Source organism: Castanea sativa, chromosome 4, assembly GCF_040712315.1.
Source record: "Castanea sativa cultivar Marrone di Chiusa Pesio chromosome 4, ASM4071231v1".
NCBI classification, from domain to species: domain Eukaryota; kingdom Viridiplantae; phylum Streptophyta; class Magnoliopsida; order Fagales; family Fagaceae; genus Castanea; species Castanea sativa.
In genome coordinates, this window is record NC_134016.1 from 14625697 (window position 1) to 14645069 (window position 19373).

At 38.8% G+C, this 19373-nt stretch overlaps 1 protein-coding gene across 5 annotated transcripts; it reads right to left on the bottom strand.

Moving 5' to 3' along the window:
• Nucleotides 1-277: 277 nt before the first annotated feature.
• LOC142632193 (protein trichome birefringence-like 14) lies at nucleotides 278-18865 on the bottom strand. 5 transcript variants are annotated; one of them, XM_075806610.1, is made up of 7 exons: nucleotides 18621-18865; nucleotides 14259-14546; nucleotides 13875-13937; nucleotides 13724-13787; nucleotides 3393-3587; nucleotides 1978-2173; nucleotides 278-1452 (listed from the first exon to the last, which is right to left on the bottom strand). In XM_075806610.1, exons 5-7 carry the CDS (start codon nucleotides 3547-3549, stop codon nucleotides 624-626), a joined length of 1182 nt encoding a protein of 393 aa, XP_075662725.1. In that variant the 5' UTR covers nucleotides 3550-3587; nucleotides 13724-13787; nucleotides 13875-13937; nucleotides 14259-14546; nucleotides 18621-18865; the 3' UTR covers nucleotides 278-623. The 5 variants fall into 5 exon arrangements, with proteins under 5 accessions (XP_075662725.1, XP_075662726.1, XP_075662723.1 ...); XM_075806611.1 differs by lacking the exon at nucleotides 18621-18865 and adding an exon at nucleotides 13574-13637 and having other exon boundaries at nucleotides 14259-14397; XM_075806608.1 differs by lacking the exons at nucleotides 13724-13787; nucleotides 13875-13937 and adding an exon at nucleotides 15378-15456.
• Nucleotides 18866-19373: the final 508 nt, after the last annotated feature.

The following is a 19373-nucleotide window of genomic DNA, read 5'->3' on the forward strand; positions in this document are numbered from 1 at the left end:
CAGAATCAATCCAAACACGCTATCAGGGACCTTCGTTGTTGTGGATTATGTTTTTTATTTCCAGTAGAAAATATGAAAGAAGAATGTAATTTTATTCCCAAAAGAAGGGAAAAAAAGGAAGAAAGAAAAGCATGTATTCGTTTTCCATTGACTGTGTTCATATCTGTTAATCTGGTATGCCTCCTTGTTTTGTTCACTGAAGGCTGAAGCTGTTTTCAAAACAAAACAAAAAACCCCTTTAACATATATGTTAAAAAAAATTCTGGAGAGAAAAAGGGGGGGAAGCCTCGTGGATATTTTCTTATAACAATGTGATGAATTGATGATACATACAACAGCCCTTAAACTGCTAAAGTCGCTAGTCTGAGAGTGGAGCTGAAGCCCTCGGGTATTCTTTCTTCTGGCAGTCTGTTTGTCCATAAAATCCTATGAAAAAACAACTATAACACTGAAGAATACATTCCCATGTGATTTGGATTGGAACATGGTGCTTTAACTATTAGGTAAGAAAGCTGAATTACATTTTTTTATTATTTTAATTATGAAGAAAAATGGTCTTCTTAGACCATAAAGAATAGATGATTCAATTTGTCTTTGTCGATGCATACTGGGCATGGCTGAGCCTATATTTGAGCAACAAGGAGCTCATTCCATGTGTCAGGAATGCCGGGTAGGCACCAATGTAAGCAATCATTTACATCAGTTGTTCCTCTAATACTGTAGCGGGATATGTGACCTTCATCCCTCAGTTTAGAAATAGAAGTAATATCCAAAATCTTGACTTTTGTACCCTTTACAGCACCCTCAATAACTGGATCACTTGATCCATCTTGCATAACTTCACTTCCTCCGGACAAGGGAGTGGTATTATCACAGGTACCCCCGGTGTTCCAGTCTCCATTAAAGAAGTGCCTAGGTGAGATAGTCCTAAAGAAAACTTTGAGATGGGGATATGAGGGAAGATGAGAATCAAGCCATCTGACGATGCTATGCACTGTAAAATTCTTGGCATTCCCAATTTCATCAAGTTTTTTATCTTCATTGGGCTTTCCATCCACGTACATCACCCATCGATTTGCATTAAGCTTTCCCCTGTTCCAGTGGTGTCCAGTATTAAGAATCAACACATCAAAACAATGGATAAATCGTCTCATGAAAGCTGGTGGACGGTCCAAATGCATAGCCACATTGGTTTTTCGGTCTGAGGTGTTAAGGGGCACTAGATCACTCAGACTTGCTGACCAGTAATATAAAATGGTGGTATTGGTTTTCGGGAACCAGTAAGCCCAGCCATCAGGACGTATGGCTCCGCGAGCTTTGACAAGACCATATTTTTTCCCCACATTTTGAACTTCTGGGCTCTCTTCCCCACCAGTGGCCATACACATCAAAGACTGGAACTGCTGCCTACCTAATGAATCTCCTATAAATGCAATTGTTTTGTCCTGCATTCTGATATGAACAGCAACACTTTAGATCATGAACATAACCAAACACTTGGCTTTGCATATAACCAGAGCATCAAATTTCAAACTTATGACTAAATCATGTCCAACTACATATTAGGAGTCAGTAAACTATTGCCTAAATGATCATTAATAACTCCCCCAAGAAAAAAGGGAGAAAAATTTAAAAATTTCAAAGTTATGACTAAACCTGAGTGGGGTGCAATATAAAGCATCTGACATCAATTATAAATTAACATCAGTTTAAGATTTGATTTCATACTAAAATTGATGCATTCTGAAAATTAAAGTCAACTATGTTGCTCATACTTGGTTGTAGTAAAGTAAATTCTGTGCTCAAGTCAGGATTTTGTCAAAATAGGAAAAACAGAAAATCTAATAAATAAGATATCAGATATATTATACCAAGGCCATTGAAAGTTCTTTGAATTGAATTATAAAAGCCACATGATACACAAGATAGAGAAGAGACGAAAGGAAATTTCAAATAATGGGAAGAAGAGATACCTACCTTCTCAAGAATGCAGACCGCTCAAACTCTGGCATTTCACAACTTTCTGGCTGCCACCGATATCCCTCATAAGAAAAATCTTTTCGCTGTGTTAATCTACATGCCCACATTGCTGATAACCACTTCTTACATCCTAAACCAGAATACAATGGCCTTCGACTGTCAGCAACCCATCTACCCTTGGCATAGTTGCAGACTGCAGAGGTGAAAACCAGACAACCTTAGTATTATTCATTTGAAGAGTGAATAAATTACATTTGGAGTATGCATGAATTAAATCCGGTCGATGGATGCTTCATAACAAATTTAGACTTGTCACATAACCAATTAATAAAAAATATATATATTTAAAAGTGTGAAGCTAGAACTTTACAGAGCGCTTTTTTTTTTTTTAAGTTAGAACTTTACAGAGCTTTATATTTTGTTAAACTTCGTTTCAACAATTCAACCAAACAATTACATTTGGAGTATGAATGAATAAATTCACTTTTTGCAGCATCACCTACCATAAACCCCCCCCCCCCCGGGGGGGGGGGGGGGGGGGGGGGGTGGTGGGGGAGGGAAGAAAAAAAGGACCACAATTTTTTAGCAACTAAACAGTTAAGCTAAAGATGATCAACACGGTCTCTAGCGTTCACTATTTACATTACACATACAACATAAATTAAGCAATGTTATATTCCTATTTATAAGATTTTCTATAGTCAAAAATTTATTCAACCCTACTGTCCACACGAACTAACACTTTCTTTTTCATGTAATTCATCCAGATGCATCTCCACGGAAATGCTTCCTGATAGCATTCTCAAGGTTTCATAACAAGATCAAACTCTAAATTCACCATTTGTATTCAAAACCCATCTCATATGGACAGTGCTTCTAACAAAGGGAAGTTTAGAATATAACAAATCCATTGGAAAATCCACCCCTTTCATCTCCCAACAACAACAACAAAACTTTAGTCCCAAATATTTGGGGTCAGCTATGGGTCCTTAACAGATTAGTTCCACGTGTATTCTTTTCCTCTATTCTATTCTATCTAAAGCCATACTCTCTATTATTTCCCAATTTGACATATTGTGAGCCAGATGCTAAAAATTGCAGCCCCTGACACTACTGAAAACAATTGAGAGTTGATACCATGAAGACTCTTAAAAAAGCACTGACTATTACCCTTTAACAGACTCCTATATGCACCTCTATTTTTTGCTCTTTTTGCATAAAGTAGCTTTATTAATACAGACTTTTCTCCTTTATAAAAATTTGAAAAAAATAAATTGAAAAGCAAATCTAATCATAAGTTCAGCACCAATCATTAAGGGTTTAAAGGAGAGGGAAAAATATATTGTACTTGCAAAACAAGTGTGTAAAGATGTCAAAGGCATGCTTATATTGAAGTATAAAAATAAAAGTACCTTTAGTTTCCGAGGAGGATGTCATATCCTCGTTTCTGTCTATCGTTTTAGGAGAGAGTGTGGATATAGAGTCTACTGGTGCAGCACCGAAGTTTTCTTCTGCTTTTGTTATGATGGAATCTGAAATATTTACCACATTTTTCTCTGTTGGCTTCATGGATACTACAGAATCATTTCGGAAATCCGCATGAAACTCTATGCCACAACAAGAAATAAGTCATTAGCAGGCTTACAAACCTATAAAAGCAAGTTAAAAACACGTTGCTTGTAACAGGAACATGTCTGGATATTAAAAATATTACCACTCAGAATCAAATCAAGTTTAAACTGGTGATGTTGCTGAGCTTACACCACTCCATAAGTTAAGAGGACATGCTTCACTAAACACACTACTTTTAACATGCAAAATATCAAGTTGATTGGAGCAATACATACACCACTCCTACTGTAATACTCTCTCCATCCTAAATAGATGGGATGCATTCCTTTTAGGTTTGTCCCCAAAATATATGGGCTTTTGAAAAAATAAAAACATCTATCTATTTGACATATCACTCTTAAATTAAACACACCCCCCCCCCCCTCCCCCCCTTCCTTTTTATAAATTTGAATCAACCTTTCATGGCCCACCTATGAGTATTTTAGGAAGATTGTCATGTTTATTTTTGTTAATGAAAAAGAAGAGGCAAACTATTAGAAAAATGCTTAATTAATTGGATTCACCATTTCCTAACAGTGTAAGCATTTGGTACAACTAGTAATTTATCATGGTGTTAGAATAAGTGGTATTGAGTAAGAACCATGTATCCATTCTACCTCTCATTCAAAAAGTTAAAAATCTCACATGTTGGACCCCACTTATTAAGTAGGAGGGCCCACACATGAGAGGTGGTTTTAGAATAATGGTTAAATGATTGAATTCAAAATTTCCTAACCGCTTAAGCTTTTGGGACAGTTACAATCGGTAATTTATCACAAATAAGAAGAAAAACATGAAAGAGAACGGGTTGTTTCTATATATCAAGCCCTCGCCCAATCCATTCCATATATACAGAAGAAAATTTACAGTATATAATATATTGTCTTTTTCAAAAAATTATATTCTAATAGTGATAAGTTGATAGGGACACATAATAAATAATATCTTCTAGAAGAGTCTAGAATAGGGACACCTCACCTATGGTATCTTTCTAGAAGGATAGAATTATCTCTCTTTCTAAAAGTCTCCCCTCAATTGGAGCATATATGTCATATAAACCCAGCTTGGAACAAAAAAAACTGACTCCTACAAGGTGCTTGGTCCTTCCATGAAACACAAGATTGGAAACAATATGTATAGTTGCTTGACTATCACATGATAGTGGGATAGGAGTAGGCACAGCATAATTCTAGAAGAAAGTGCTGTAACCAAGTCATGTCACTAGCAGTACATGTCATCACCCTGTATTATGCTTCTGCACTAGACTAAAAAACTACATTTTACTTTTCCATGTTATAAATTTTCCTCCCAAGGAGCAAAACCCCGTGGTGGACCTTCTATCAAAAGGTAATGCAGCCCAATCTGCATCAATGAAGTCTTCTACCCTAAGATGGCCATGCTTTCTTAGGGTAGCACACCAATGTTAGAGTCTCGGGACTTCTAAGAGCTGAGTCATCACATTAAGTGTGTTTGGCTTGAGCTTATAAGCTCAACTTTTAGCTTTTATGTACAGCTTTTTAAAATCTCACTTTTTTCTTACTTTTTTTACTTTTTCAAAGTATAAGTATACTTTAGCACACTTTAAAAAAAAGCTAGATAAGTTGTTCCCAAACAAACACTAATTGTATATGAAGATTATGGCCTTGTGATAGTGAGATAACTAAGCCTCCCAACCAATTAAAGATATCGGCTAGGATTTGAAATAAGTTTCATTCATCTTTTAAGAGTTTCCAATTTGGAACCACAGAAGTTTCAACAAGACAAGAACCCAGCAATCAAGTCTCCTCAAGGATATCAAATACATACTTCCTTTGAGATAAATTGATGTCTTGTTTAGATCTTGCAACTACAATTCCTAAAAAGTATCGAAGCCATGATCTTTGGTGTGAAAGTGTAGTTATAAAACTGCATTCTAATCATCCCTAATAATTACTATGTCATCCACATAGACAACAAGTAATATGCATCCAGCATCAGTGTGTAAATGGAAACTGAATGATCCATCTGACAACAGTGGAGTCCAAATACATGAAAACTTCACAAAACTTCCCAAATCATAATCTTGGTGACTGCTTAAGACCATATAATACTTTCTTCAACCTGCAAACATTGCCCTGATACTACCCCGGAACAACAAACACAGGTGGTTACTCCATATATTCTTCTTCAAGAAGGTCATCATGGAAAAATGCATTTTTAACATCTAACTGATGTCAGTTACAACCAAGATTGGCCGCAAGCAATATTAGGACTCGAATAGAAGAGACCACAAGAGAGGTGGTCTCACAATAACTAATACCATAAGTTTGGCAACAGCCCTTGGAAACCAACCAAGCTTTAAGTCAATCATTAGGATGGAACTTAACAGTATATATCCATTTACTAGGGGTGTCAACAGGTTAAGGCTCAACCCATCACTTGTCTTGACCACATTGGGTGGGGGCAGAAGGAACCCACTGCCAACGCAGTAGAAATGGTGGCCTGACCATTTGGAACTCCAGGGATGGCAGTCAAAACTGGTTAAGACAACAATTTGATGGGCAACAACGATACGGATTTGGCAACAAGGAGATCTCTATACCTCCCTTCAATCTGGATAGAGATCTCTAGATCATGATTGTCAAAATCGCGATCTAGACCATAGGATCGCACGATTCTACAATCTCATCTCCCCAAAACATTTAGGATCACACTAGGATCGTAAAAATGGTAGGATCGTATAGGATCATAGGATTGTATGGGAGGTTTTTTTTTTTTTGATAAGTAAGAGATATATATATAAATGAGCAGCTACTCTATGCCTGAAGAACATAGAGCAACCCAGAAAATACAAGAGGAAAAACAAAGAGAGACAAGGGAGAGAACCAAACAACAAATAGATTACAAAAGGAAAAGGGAACAAAGGAAAGAAGGGAGGGAGTCACTAGACGTGAGTCCCCACGCCCGAGACCAATCAAAAAGAGTTCCACTAAAAGAAACAAGCAGCTGATCATAAGAGCAATCCAAATCCTCAAAAGTCCTCCGATTCCGCTCCTTCCAAATACACCAAAGGAGGCACAAAAATGGGACTAATTCAGATTCGAGATGAATGCTTTCCCACCAATTCCACCAACCAAAGAGCAAGTCTCAAATCATTCTAGGCATAACTGAAGCCGGCCGAAAGTTCCGAAGACAAAACTCCATAATCTATAGGCCACCTCACAATGAAGGAGTAAAGTGATTCCACCGTCTCCCGCAATGACGACACATTATGCACCAATCCACAAAATTCAATCTCCTCAATCTCGCATTGTCTCCCGTTAGGATCCTATTCCAAGCTACACACCAAACGAAAAAAGAAACTCGCCTAGGGGCCTTTACTCTCCAAATCGCTTTCCAAGGAAAGATAGTTGAAGGGGAGTTTCTTAATTTGTAATAGTACGACCGGATATCAAAAGCCCCATTAGGCTTCAATTTCCATCTCATCCGGTCACCAACGTCCATAGGAGGGTTTAAAGCACCCAAAATACGAAGAAAATGCAGCCCTTCATCCATCTCCCAATCATTAAAAAATCTGCTAAAACGAACATTCCAAGATCTTCTACCCTCCGCCCCCTGCCAATGCAAAGAAGCTTCAATAGAAGCCTCCTTATCAATGGCAATGCCATACAGCCTTGGAAAAGCCAACTGAAAAGGTTGATCCCCATACCACCCATCCTGCCAGAATCTCACCCTATTTCCCAAACCGGCCACAAACTGACAATTTTTGCTGAAGTCCTCCCAACCCATGCGGATACTTCTCCACAAACCACACCCATGAGCTCTCCTACCCAGCTTTGAGGTCCATCCCCCCCAGTCTTCCCCGTATTTTGAGGCAACTACCCGCCTCCATAACCGACCCTCTTCCTTTCCAAACCGCCACAACCATTTCCCCAATAAAGCTCTATTGAAGGTAGTGAGTTTTCTTATCCCTAAGCCACCATTGGCTATAGGCGCACAAACTTTATCCCAACCTACCAAATGAATCTTGCTATCTCCCCATAAGAAATCCCTTTGCAACTTTTCAATTTTATTAGCCACAAGAGTGGGAATGGTGAATAACGATAGAAAGTAAGTCGGAAGACTAGAAAAAGTACTCTTGAGTAACATCAATCGACCCCTTTAGATGAGATAACTTCTTCCACCAGATAATTTCCGCTTGAAATTTTCCAAAATTTTATTCCAAATTGCAGGGTAATTGTGAGAAGCCCCCAGCGGCATGCCAAGATACAACATAGGTAAAGATCCAACTCGCAGCCCAGATATCGCAGCATGCACATCACCAACCTCCCCTATAGGAACCATCTCGCTCTTATGCACATTGACCTTCAAACCAGTAACCGCCTGAAAGCTGAGGAGCAACAACCGAATATGAAGAATTTGCTCCACCTTTCAAGATCACAAAAAAGGATAGTATCATCTGCGAATAAAAGATGAGAAACACGTTCCCCACCATCCCTCCTACCCCCGAGATTAAAGCCACGAATCAAGCCAGCTCCCTCCATTCTTCTCAACATCCTACTAAACACCTCCATCAAGATCAAGAACAGCATAGGAGATAGCGGGTCACCTTGTCGTAAACCCCTAGAGCTGCCAAAGAAATCAGCTGGAGACCCATTAATCAAAACAGAGAACTGAATTGTGGATATACAAGAACGAATCCACTTACACCACTTCACTCCAAAGCCCATCCTATTCAGCAGATACAACAACACCTCCCAATTCACATGATCGTAAGCTTTCTCCATGTCGAGCTTACAAATGACTCAGAACCCGCCTTTTCCCACGATCGTTCCACACACTCATTTGCAATGAGAACCGAGTCTAGGATTTGTCTCCCGCCCACAAAGCTATTCTGATTCTCAGAAATCAACTGATCTAAAACCACTCTCAAGCGATTAGCCAAGACCTTGGCCAAGATTTTATACACACTCCCGACCAAACTTATAGGACGAAAATCTCTAATATTGGAGGCACCATTCTTTTTAGGAATTAAAGCAATGAAAGTCGCATTGAGGGATTTTTCAAACTTGCAATGGTGAAAAAACTCTTCAAAGACCGCTAGGACATCTTTCTCCACTACCTTCCAACAATGATGATAGAACGCCATGGTAAACCCATCGGACCCAGCTTTGTCCCCTTCCAAATCCCTAACAACTTGAAGAATCTCCTCTCTCAAACTTCCTTTCAAGCCAAGCCCTCTCCATAATCCCAATACGATCAAAATTCAAGCCCTCCACCAAAGGCCTCTCCTCAGTCCTCCCTTGTACAACTTTTTATAAAATTGTACAACTTGGTAAGTGACCCTTGGAGGCCTCTCAAAGACTTTCACCCTCTACCTCCAAGTTCCTTAAAAGATTAGACCTTCTACGGGAGTTAGCCATTTTGTGAAAGAACTTGGTGTTATTATCCCCTTCCTTGATACATAGCATCTAGATTTTTGTCTCCCGTGAAATTTCTTCTAAGGATAGAAGATGCTCCACCCGGGACCGCAAACCAGCCCTGAGCATTCTCCCCATCGATAGACCAATCCCTCTTGGCGTCTAAGATTGTCAACTCCTCCAAGTTGCTTCTTATGACGCGCTACATATACCACAAACTCTTGACGATTCCATTGCACAATGTCCCGTTTCGTAGCCTTTAATTTTTTCGCAAGCACAAAACTAGGAGTGCCTTTACAAAGGAGTGACGATTCCACCATGTTTGAACTTCATATCCACAAATCCCTCCGACTTCGCCACATGTGTTCTCAAATCTGAATGGGCTTTTCCCCTTGCCATTCCCCTGCCTCCAAGAGAATGTTGGATTTGAGACGACGGGGTAAAATCCTTTGAGTAACATCCGGGAAATGATCCTCCCAACTGGGTGACCAGAAGCTCTGCCTGAATCCTAGACATCAAAGGTTGATCAGAACCACTGGACCAAGTAAAGCTACCTCCTTCTAAAGGCAAATCAGCCAAGTTGAGGTCATCAACAAATTCAGAAAATATTTCCATAGCCGTGGTCAAACGAGTCTCGCCCCTCCGCTCGCTAGGAAAGCGGACTATATTGAAGTCCCCAAAACAACACCACGGAATCCTCCAACACTGCTGAACTCCCACTAACTCATCCCACATAAGACCCCTCTCAACATTCTCATTTGGGCCATAAACACCTGAGCAAGCCCAAATAAACCCATCCCCCACAAACTACAAATCAGCTGTCTATTCATGCTAGCAATTTTTGTCTCTTGTAAACAGACAACATCACACTTCCACTCCCGCAACAAGTTCTTCACCACAAGACGTTTCCGAGGATCATTTAATCCTCTAACATTCCACGAAACCATTTTTATCTTCATAAACACTAAAAAAACCCCAACTACAGACACCATCAACAGACCACCCTCTAACTTCTGTCATAATTCACCGAAGAAATCAAGTTTTGCAGTTCCCTGCATCCCTTATTCTTGGACTTAGCCACCTTTTTGCTGCCCATTACTTTCCTGTGTAACACATTGGCTGCCTCCATCTCTGATTCAAGCCTCTGTAAGAGAGCAATACATAATGTCTCATGACTAGACATAGATAACCCAACCAACTTACTAAAACCGGGAATTCTGTGTTTCACCCACCTAGAAATATCTGTGTTGGTCTCAAAACTTAAAACCTCATCGACCTCCTCCAACTCTGCCAAGGTTATAGGCGCATTTGGATCAAGGATTTGCAGAGGAAAGACAACCGACAAATTTGTTTCACCAACACCCGCATCAAAAACAACTGGTTCCTCCACAATCCTAACCTCCCCAGGAAGGCAGAGTTCCTTCCCAAGAGAAGAATAGACCTCCTGACCCACTATCCCCAAGCCCCTTGGTCTAGCTCGCACCAGCTCCATAATGGGGTCAGGGAGGAAAGGTCCTAACGACCGTGGCACAAAAGTGAGACTCAATATCCTCTTACCTTCAGAGACCAACCCACCCAGCATCAAAGAGAAGCCCAAACTACTGTTCCGGTCAACAATAAGCCTGCGAACCATCGTCGAAGAAAGCTCTGTGTACCCCGGCACTCCTACCATCGAAACCACCTGAGACCCGATACCACCCACCTCCTGTAGCGGCAACCCAGAGCCCATCGGAAGCACCGAGAAGCACGAGCCACCAGAATCGGCCTGAATTCGACCCCTCGGTGACCTCACGGGGCTTCCGGCCACCAGTAGCGGTGTCGCAGAGCCCCTCGTGCTCAAACCGGTGCGACGCACCTCCAGTACCGGCAAAGCCGAGCACATCGGAGACACCAGTGGCACCGAGGAGCACGAGCCACCAATCTCGGCCTGAAATCGTGCCGTCGATGACCTCCTCAGACCTCCGGCCACCTGAGTCGGCCTCTCGGGACCCTTCGTTCTCACCCCTGGGCTCACCCCGTCTTGTTCATGAGTATCATCTGAGCCTAAAAGCCTTCCACACTGAGTAGAGCACTCCCCCAACTCTAAGTGTATTGGGCTTGTGAATATAGGGCCTGGGCTTAAACTTCCAGCAGGCTTTTGGGCTTCAATAGGGCCCAAAACCAACTTGCCTTTGCTCAATACCTTCCCAGCCCGTGGTACCCATTTAAGCTTCTGATCTCCCCTTTTTCTTCTAACCCAGGAAACCCGCCTTCTCCCTCTCACGTCAACCTCCACGATTAGACTGCTCCCTGTCCAGCATGGTCTCCTCACATCATTCAAATCCCCATGCTCCTTTGCTTTTGAAAAAGATGGGCAACGTAGCCTAAGACCTGCCGGGTTTTGCTCACCCAACTCTGAATCCTCATTAATGCACCGCTCTCCTTTCCCTCTTCTCCAATGCCATTTTCTCAAGCTTTCCCACCGAAAATCCCCCCTTGGCACCTGTTGAACTTGGATTCACCACCCTCTTTCTCCTCTCCTAATCGTGTCCACTTCCCCTTATCAATGATGCTTAACGGCAGCAGTGCTTTATCCTTCGCTTTTCCCTTTATATCCTTGCACGCACGCATAAGTTCTAGAGCTTTCGAGCCTCCAATGGATGCCTATTCACTCCGAGAAATAAAATGGCTTCCAACCGCATATTGAGAAGTGAACAACATCCTTCTTAGTTCAAGGCCAAACACCCTCCAACCACCTTTCTCTTTGCCTCAGTGACAAAAATCGACCTCCTTAGACCCGCCAACTTTGAGTTCAGTCAATAGAAAGAACTCGACCAAAGGAGTTCGTACTACGTTGAGCAGTAAAGGCACCGTCCACCATCTCCGAGAGTGAAAAACTGTTTAGAGTTAGCCCCAACCACAAAAGTTTTCTATATTATTCATCAGCCATTGTCACTCTTGCCCATGAAGACTGATCTCATGAAGTATTTGCCCCTCTCAAAAATCCGTAACGAGAAATAGCGTCCCCCTTCCTCTACAACTAGCTGAAAAAGCTTAGATTCAATGAAAAAACTGCGAGATCCCCCCATGACTGATCGGAAAAAAAGAAAAAAGTGAAATATCTGGCTAAACAGAGGTAGCCGGGCCTCCCACAGAGAATGCAAGGCTAAAATTTATTTACGACAAAAAAGCATTTCTACAGCCTAGAATCTAATGTGTTCCAGCATGGTTTGTAATAAATAACCCCCCGTATGGGAGGTTTTTTTTTTCTATGTTGTGATAGTATGACTTTTTATTTTATTTTATATATAATTATGTTAACCTAAGCAAATTTTTTTTAGTTTCTAGTTCATTTGTAATCAAAATGAAGTAATGCTTCATCATTTCTAAATGAAGAATTTATATATTGGCTTTGCTACCTTTTAAGATATAACTTTGTTAAATTTATTTGATCAATCTACTAATTTGTGTTCTAGTATTACTAAAATGTTTTTCTTATATATAATTTTATTAGTATGCTTATATTTTTATATTGATTGATTGATTTTTTTGAGCATGCTTTATAATTGTTGTTGAGTGGTATAACTTGAATAGTTGAGTGTGAAGTTGTACTTTGATCTCTTTTGCAGCTCTAGTATACAAATATACAATATCTACATAGACAATGATGATTAGGACAATGGTTATAAGAACCCTAGAATAGGAATAATTAATTATTCACTTCACCTTAATATTCATCTTGCTTTGGGATTTCATATTTTAGTTCACTAGTTTCCAATTGATAACTTATTTTGGATTTAAAACTTGGAACTTGGAAAATATTTCCATGTGTTGATAAATATTTTGGTATTTAGTTGCTAATTAAACATTTATTGAACTTTTTAAATATATTGGGTCAAAACTTAAATATATTTGTTTCGTTAGTATAGACGTAGCGATGTATGACATGCAAATTGCATCATATGATGCAAATCTTTATATATATATATATATATATATATAGATAAAATCACAATTTACATGATTATTCAACATATAAAGTCATTATCAATGTGTTTTTCCTTTAAATCTAAAAATATATAGGATCTTACGATCCACGATCCGATCATACGATCTACAATCCCACCTACCTCCCACGATCCTACGTAGGATCCCGATTTTGACAACCTTGCTCTAGATCCCCTTTCCCTTCATTAAAAACGGGTGACTCTTTGAAACCTAGGTCAGACGAGTTGGTGTGTTGGATTCTCGTGTGGAAAACCCAACACTCAACCAGAGTAAGTCAGGTTTTGAAGCATTTAACCCACAGCTGACCACCAAAGCCGTCAAAACTGACTGAATCTTGTTGGGTCTAGTGGGTACCCCCGGTTTGTGCGAGTTTTTGGAAATTCATACCATTTACAACCAACTATATGTTTCCAATGTTGCAAGGGAACAAGATCTGAACTTCCACTTTGATGTAAAGCAGCCATCTCCCAATTTCACGGCCTGCCTCCAATCCAGGTCAGAGACTGCATCCTAAAGAGGGATGGAAATACTAGAACAGTAGGAAATAAAACAAGAAAAATGGGACAATGACTGACAGACATGTCCAGCATGCGTACCTAAGTCAATGCACCACAAAAAAGTTCTTAGTTCTTAGTTCCAATCCAGGCCAGAGAGTGCATCCTGAACAGGGATGGAAATACTAGAAAGGTTGGAAACAAAACCAGAAAAATGAGACAATGACTGAGATACATGGCCAGCATGCTTACCTAAGTCAATGCACCACAGAAAAGTTCTTAGTTCTTAGTTCCAATCCAGGTTAGAGAGTGCATCCTGAAGAGGGATGGAAATACTAGAAATGTTGGAAATGAAAACAAGAAAAATGAGACAATGACTAACATACATGGCCAGTATGTGTACCTAAGTCAATGCGCCACAGAAAGTTCTTAGTTCTTAGTTCCAATCCAGGTCACAGAGTGCATCCTGAAGAGGGATGGAAATACTAGAAAGGTTGGAATTTACAAAAGAAAAATGAGACAATGACTGACATACATGGCCAGCATGCGTACTTAAGTCAATGCACCACAAACAACTTCTTAGTTCCAGTTATCAGAGCATTCGTTTATCTTCTCATATCAGAGCCTTGTTCATAGGTTCCTTGCAAGGCTCCATGCACCCTTTTATTTTTCATAAGTCACATAGTTTGTCATTTTTCTTCTTTAAATTCTAGTGGAAATTACTTTAATAGCAGAAAAAAGATACAAGTACAAAGTTGTGTATACATGTATGCACTAACACACAAACCTGAAGAAGGCGCTATATACCACTCTTGGGCCAACATTAGAGTATTAGCAAAAGGATTTTTTTCCCAAGTCCAAAGTGCTATGGTTGTAATGACAAGAACAACCAGTGTGAGAGAAAGACTTCTCCCCTTCAACCTGTGATTGCTGCCAGCTTTCATCTCTGCTTATACACTACAACAATTACAGATCCCTTGGCCAGAATATTTATCCAGCTTTTTCCAAGTGGAATATGCTCAGAAAAAGTCCATCATCTACTAAAAGGAAATCATTGTGTTACTGCAGGCTTCATCTGCATGAGGTAACGAAAAGAAAGAAATAGATCAGATTGGCACAGAAAAGGAGGTAGTTTTAAATGGAGCTTATATCTCTTTTAATATAAATTGTATAAACATGTAGGACATGGGAATTCTTTACTGATTTCCAACACAGATTCTTGAATTTGCACAACTATCATTTTCTAATAGAAACAAATTTAGAGGGGGAGGGAGGGATTCTTTCTCATGACCAAGAATATAGCTTCTTTCTACGAGGTAACATTCGAATCAAGAATTTAATCTCTAAGAGTAAAGTTAAATCTGTAGACACATACCCAATAGTTAGAAAAATGCTTTAGATGGATGCCAGTGTTATTGGTGTTAGAAGCAATGGCGCCTCTTGATGGAAGTTAAAATCAGGCTTTCTTTGTTAACTCTTGATGTTGCATGAACTCTTCTAAGCGGTTTAAGTACTCTTACCAAAAACAAGTTTTAAATGCATTACACCAACACTACATGGATCCTGGAAAACTAATTCTAAATTCCTTCCTACGATAATGAATTAATTTGACTTATGGCAGACCATGCACTAAGCATATTGATGTATGTAAACTTTGAAAGTAGACAGCATAAAATTATTAAGCCCATTTTAATTTTAAACAATCTAAACCTTTTCCTAGCAAATTCCAATCTATAACACCATACTGATATCCAGATGTGTCCTCGAGCCCCTTATATTTTACTAATACTGAACCTGACTCTTCATGCCTAACTTTCTGAAATTCTAAAATATATATATATATATAGAGAGAGAGAGAGAGAGAGAGAGAGAGAGAGAGAGATAGAGAGAGGCAAGTTACACACACCTAATTGGTCTTGAACCCACGACCTCACCCTCCAACCAATCATTTTACACACATCTAGCTTCATTTGTTTGCATTTCACCTATTTGAAGATTAATAAAAGCACTTGCAATCTTAATGTAATGAATGTTTAAGGAGGAAAAATGATGAAAGAATTGCACAATAAACCTATCAAGCAATATCTTTTATTTTTTTGGTAAGTAATAAGATTTATTGACATAAAAAAGGGACACCCTAGTACACAGGGAGTGTACAAGGGTCAAATACAGAAATTACAAGAATCAAGAAAATAAAAGATAGAAGAGAATGATTGGTTTCGCAAGGGAAACAACTAATCCAAAAAAGCTCTAAAGAAACATAACTTGAGGTCGGGAATGGATCTCTCAAAATTTTCAAAACACCCATTATTTCTTTCCCTCCAAAGACACCACATTAAACAATGGGGAACGATTATCCATATATGACTATTTCGATGACGACCAAACCGGCTTTGCTAGCAAGCAAGGAGCCCCACAACTGACTTAGGCATAACCCAACTTACACCAAATAAATCCAAAATCATAGACCACAAATCCATAGCAACCAGACAATAAAAGAAGAGATGGTCAACTAATTCATCATTACACTTGCACATATAACACCAATCCAATATTCACTCCTTCCTTTTACGTAAATTGTCAATTGTCAAACATTTCCCCAAAGCAACAGTCGAAACAAAAAAAGCCACTCGAGAGGGGATCTTCTGCTTCCAAATGCTTTTCCAAGGGCAACAACAATCATTAGAGCCCACTAGACTATAATAATCTTTAACCATGAATCTCTTATTTCTATCCGGCTTCTAGCTCATTTTATCCTCCCCAACCCCTTTACTATGGAGCTATATATAGTATCCATGAAGCTCGACACAACCTCTAATTCCTGAACATGAAAACCCCTAAAGAAAATCACATCCCAAAAAAGGACCCTATTAGAGACCTTCATAAGCTCAGCCACACTTGCCTCCTTATCTCGGCAAAATCTAAATAATTCAGGGAAGCAAACAGCAAGAGGTGTCTCCCCACACCAACAATCTTGCCAAAACTTCACCCTCAACCCATCACCAATATCAAACAAAATATAACGAGAAAAAGAAGGCCAACCTCAACTAATATTTTTCCACAAACCAACACCATATGGACCAGAAACTGGACTAGTACACCAACCACCCTATACACATCCATATTTCACATCTATCACTTGCCTCTAAAGGGCATCCCTTTCAAGCCCAAATCTCCATAGCCACTTCCCAAGCAAAGCTTCATTAAAAAATTTTACTTTCCTTATGCCCAAGCCACCTAAAGAAAGAGGTGTACAGACAGTAGCCCATTTAACCAAGTGAAATTTAGGATCATCCCCTAGACCACCCCATATGAAATTCCGTTGAAGTTTTACAATTCGGTTAGCCACAGAAGCAGGGCTAGGAAATAAGTACTTAAATTTGATAGAGTGCTTTTAATCAAGTAATATCCATTTGATACATTATTAGGAACAATTGCAAGGATGCATAAAATGATAAAGACAAAAAATTATGATTGGTGATATAGCAATAAATTCATGTTTCAATTAATGCAATTAAATGGTGAACAAGTTCGGTTCAAACAACTCAACAAGGTCATGTAGATGCTCACAATATTTTTGAAAGTATAAGAGCTTTATTAAACATAAAGAGGAGGATACAAAGTGACAACTTCTGGCTTCAGTTGGAGAAGTGTGTGTGTGTGTGTCTATCTTTAGCCTTTTGATGCATTCTCAGAGTTTCAAGATGCAGCAAGAGTCCAAAGCAAAGCAGAAATTCTCTTGTGAACTAGTGAGAAAGAGTTATTTTGGTAAATTTGGGATTTGGTTGGATACCATTGTAATCTCCCTACTTTGTTAGTGAAACTTTCTTCTCAACACAGCCATGGATGTACTTCTAAAGCCAAACCACGCAACACTCCATGCTCCCTCTACCATTGTTTGTCCTGTTCTTTTTTTATATTTATATTTTGCATAGACCTGCTATAACTGATTGCACTCACAACACCAGGTGAAAAAATAAAAATGAAAAATGATGACGGGCTTTGGCAATCTTTTTTGAAATGCAAGGTATTGCAGCTGGTGTCACAAAAGCAATATAAGTACAACTAGAAAAAAACATATGTATCAACAAGGTTTTCAAGCCAATATTATATCCAGTGCTAAAGTTGGCATATAGACAGAAGCAATATAAACTGCATCCAAAACAAGTCAATAATCATACGACATGGGCACTCCGACTCATCAGTCAAAACGGGATAATGAGTTCATATTCTATTGTAACTTTCATGAAATGAACTAAGTAAAGATGATTCCATAGCATCCACTTAGAATTTCCTCACTGGATGATGTCCTTAATGGTTCAAAAAAAAAAATTTAATCCAAACCAAGGATCCTACGTGGTATATGGATAATATTAAGTAATTAAAGCAAGAGTAACATATTATGAATGAATCCTATAGTTGAAAAACATTGTTGAAATCACAGGAATGCTCTAGTTGAAAAACATTGTTGAATTTCATACTTGATTGGTCAACCCACATGACCCCCCCCCCCCCCTCCCCCCAAAAAAAGAAAAGATTACCATATACATATCAAGAATTTCTAAAAGCAAACAAGCAATAACCTTGTCTTGAAGCTAAGATTAACTTTGTTTATAAACCATCAAAAACAATTGCACCCTCCTATGCTGGAGAAAAGCTCAAATAATGTTCCTATAAAAGGAAATCCAGTTTTTTAAAATTGGACCATTTCCATAGTACATTAAATGAAGCACAATATTCTCTAGAATTAATGCTGAGAAACCCAACTGGTACTCACAATTACCAACACAACAACCCCAGATAACCACAGAAAAAAAAAATGTACACAACACCACTCCAATGGGGACCTTAAAGTTAAGAACTTTTCCATATTTCTTTTTTAAATTTTTCATAAAATGTACCCAAAAAAAAATTACCTAGGAGAGAACCCCAATTGAGTATTTGAGAAAACACCCACATACCCAACTGAATTTACAACCATTTTATTCTTACTCCTATAACAAAAACTAAATTATTGCACAAATGTCTATAGCTCCAAATACCCAGATGAATTTGAGCACTAAATTATGCATTAGGAGCTTCCCAGAAAGGAAAATTAAAAATTTGCTTTTTTTTTATAAAAGAATCAAATAAGAACAAGAACAAGTACCTGTATTTTTGTAGCATCCTATGGTGCTTTTCCTGTATGGCCCAAATTTATTAAGGTTGCTACTGAACACTTTTCACAATCTTAGATCCACAGCTTAGAAAAACATAGAAAGAGAAACATAAACAGAGAGAGAGAGTGTGTGTGTGTGTGTATGTGTTTGAAAGCGAGTGTTAAAGATACAGATTCGCTTTCGTTTTAGAGAGGCACGCAATGCCAAAAGCTTCAGAGCTCTCTCTCTCTCTCTCTCTCTCTCTCTCTCTAGTCTGTAATTCTTTCCCTCTTTAACAACCAATCACATTGCGACAGTTGAGACACAAGGAATGTGCATATTCGTCATTTGATTAAATTATACATGGTTTATTTAGAAAGTTGGTGAATTTTTTATTTTGGTGAAGTTACTAAAATGGCTCTGTGTTTTATACGTGGCAGTTTTGGATTGGACGGTGTAAAATTATGAAAAATGATGTAATGTGCAGAATGAATGAGAGAGAGACAGAGAGAGAGATAGAGAGAAATTAAATATGATGCACATATGAAATGAGGGATAGTCAACGTCCCTTGATTTTTCTCCTTTTTTTTTCATTAACGGCTATTTATTGCTATTTCTTTGGGCTAAATATAGCAATGCATACATGTGAGTTGTGTTTTTTTTTTTTTTTTTTGGTTAAAATGGGAAATGAATCTATACCATAAAAGTGAGAAAATAAGAGCCTTGTAACTTATGACATTTGTTTTCCAACAAAAACCATAAGT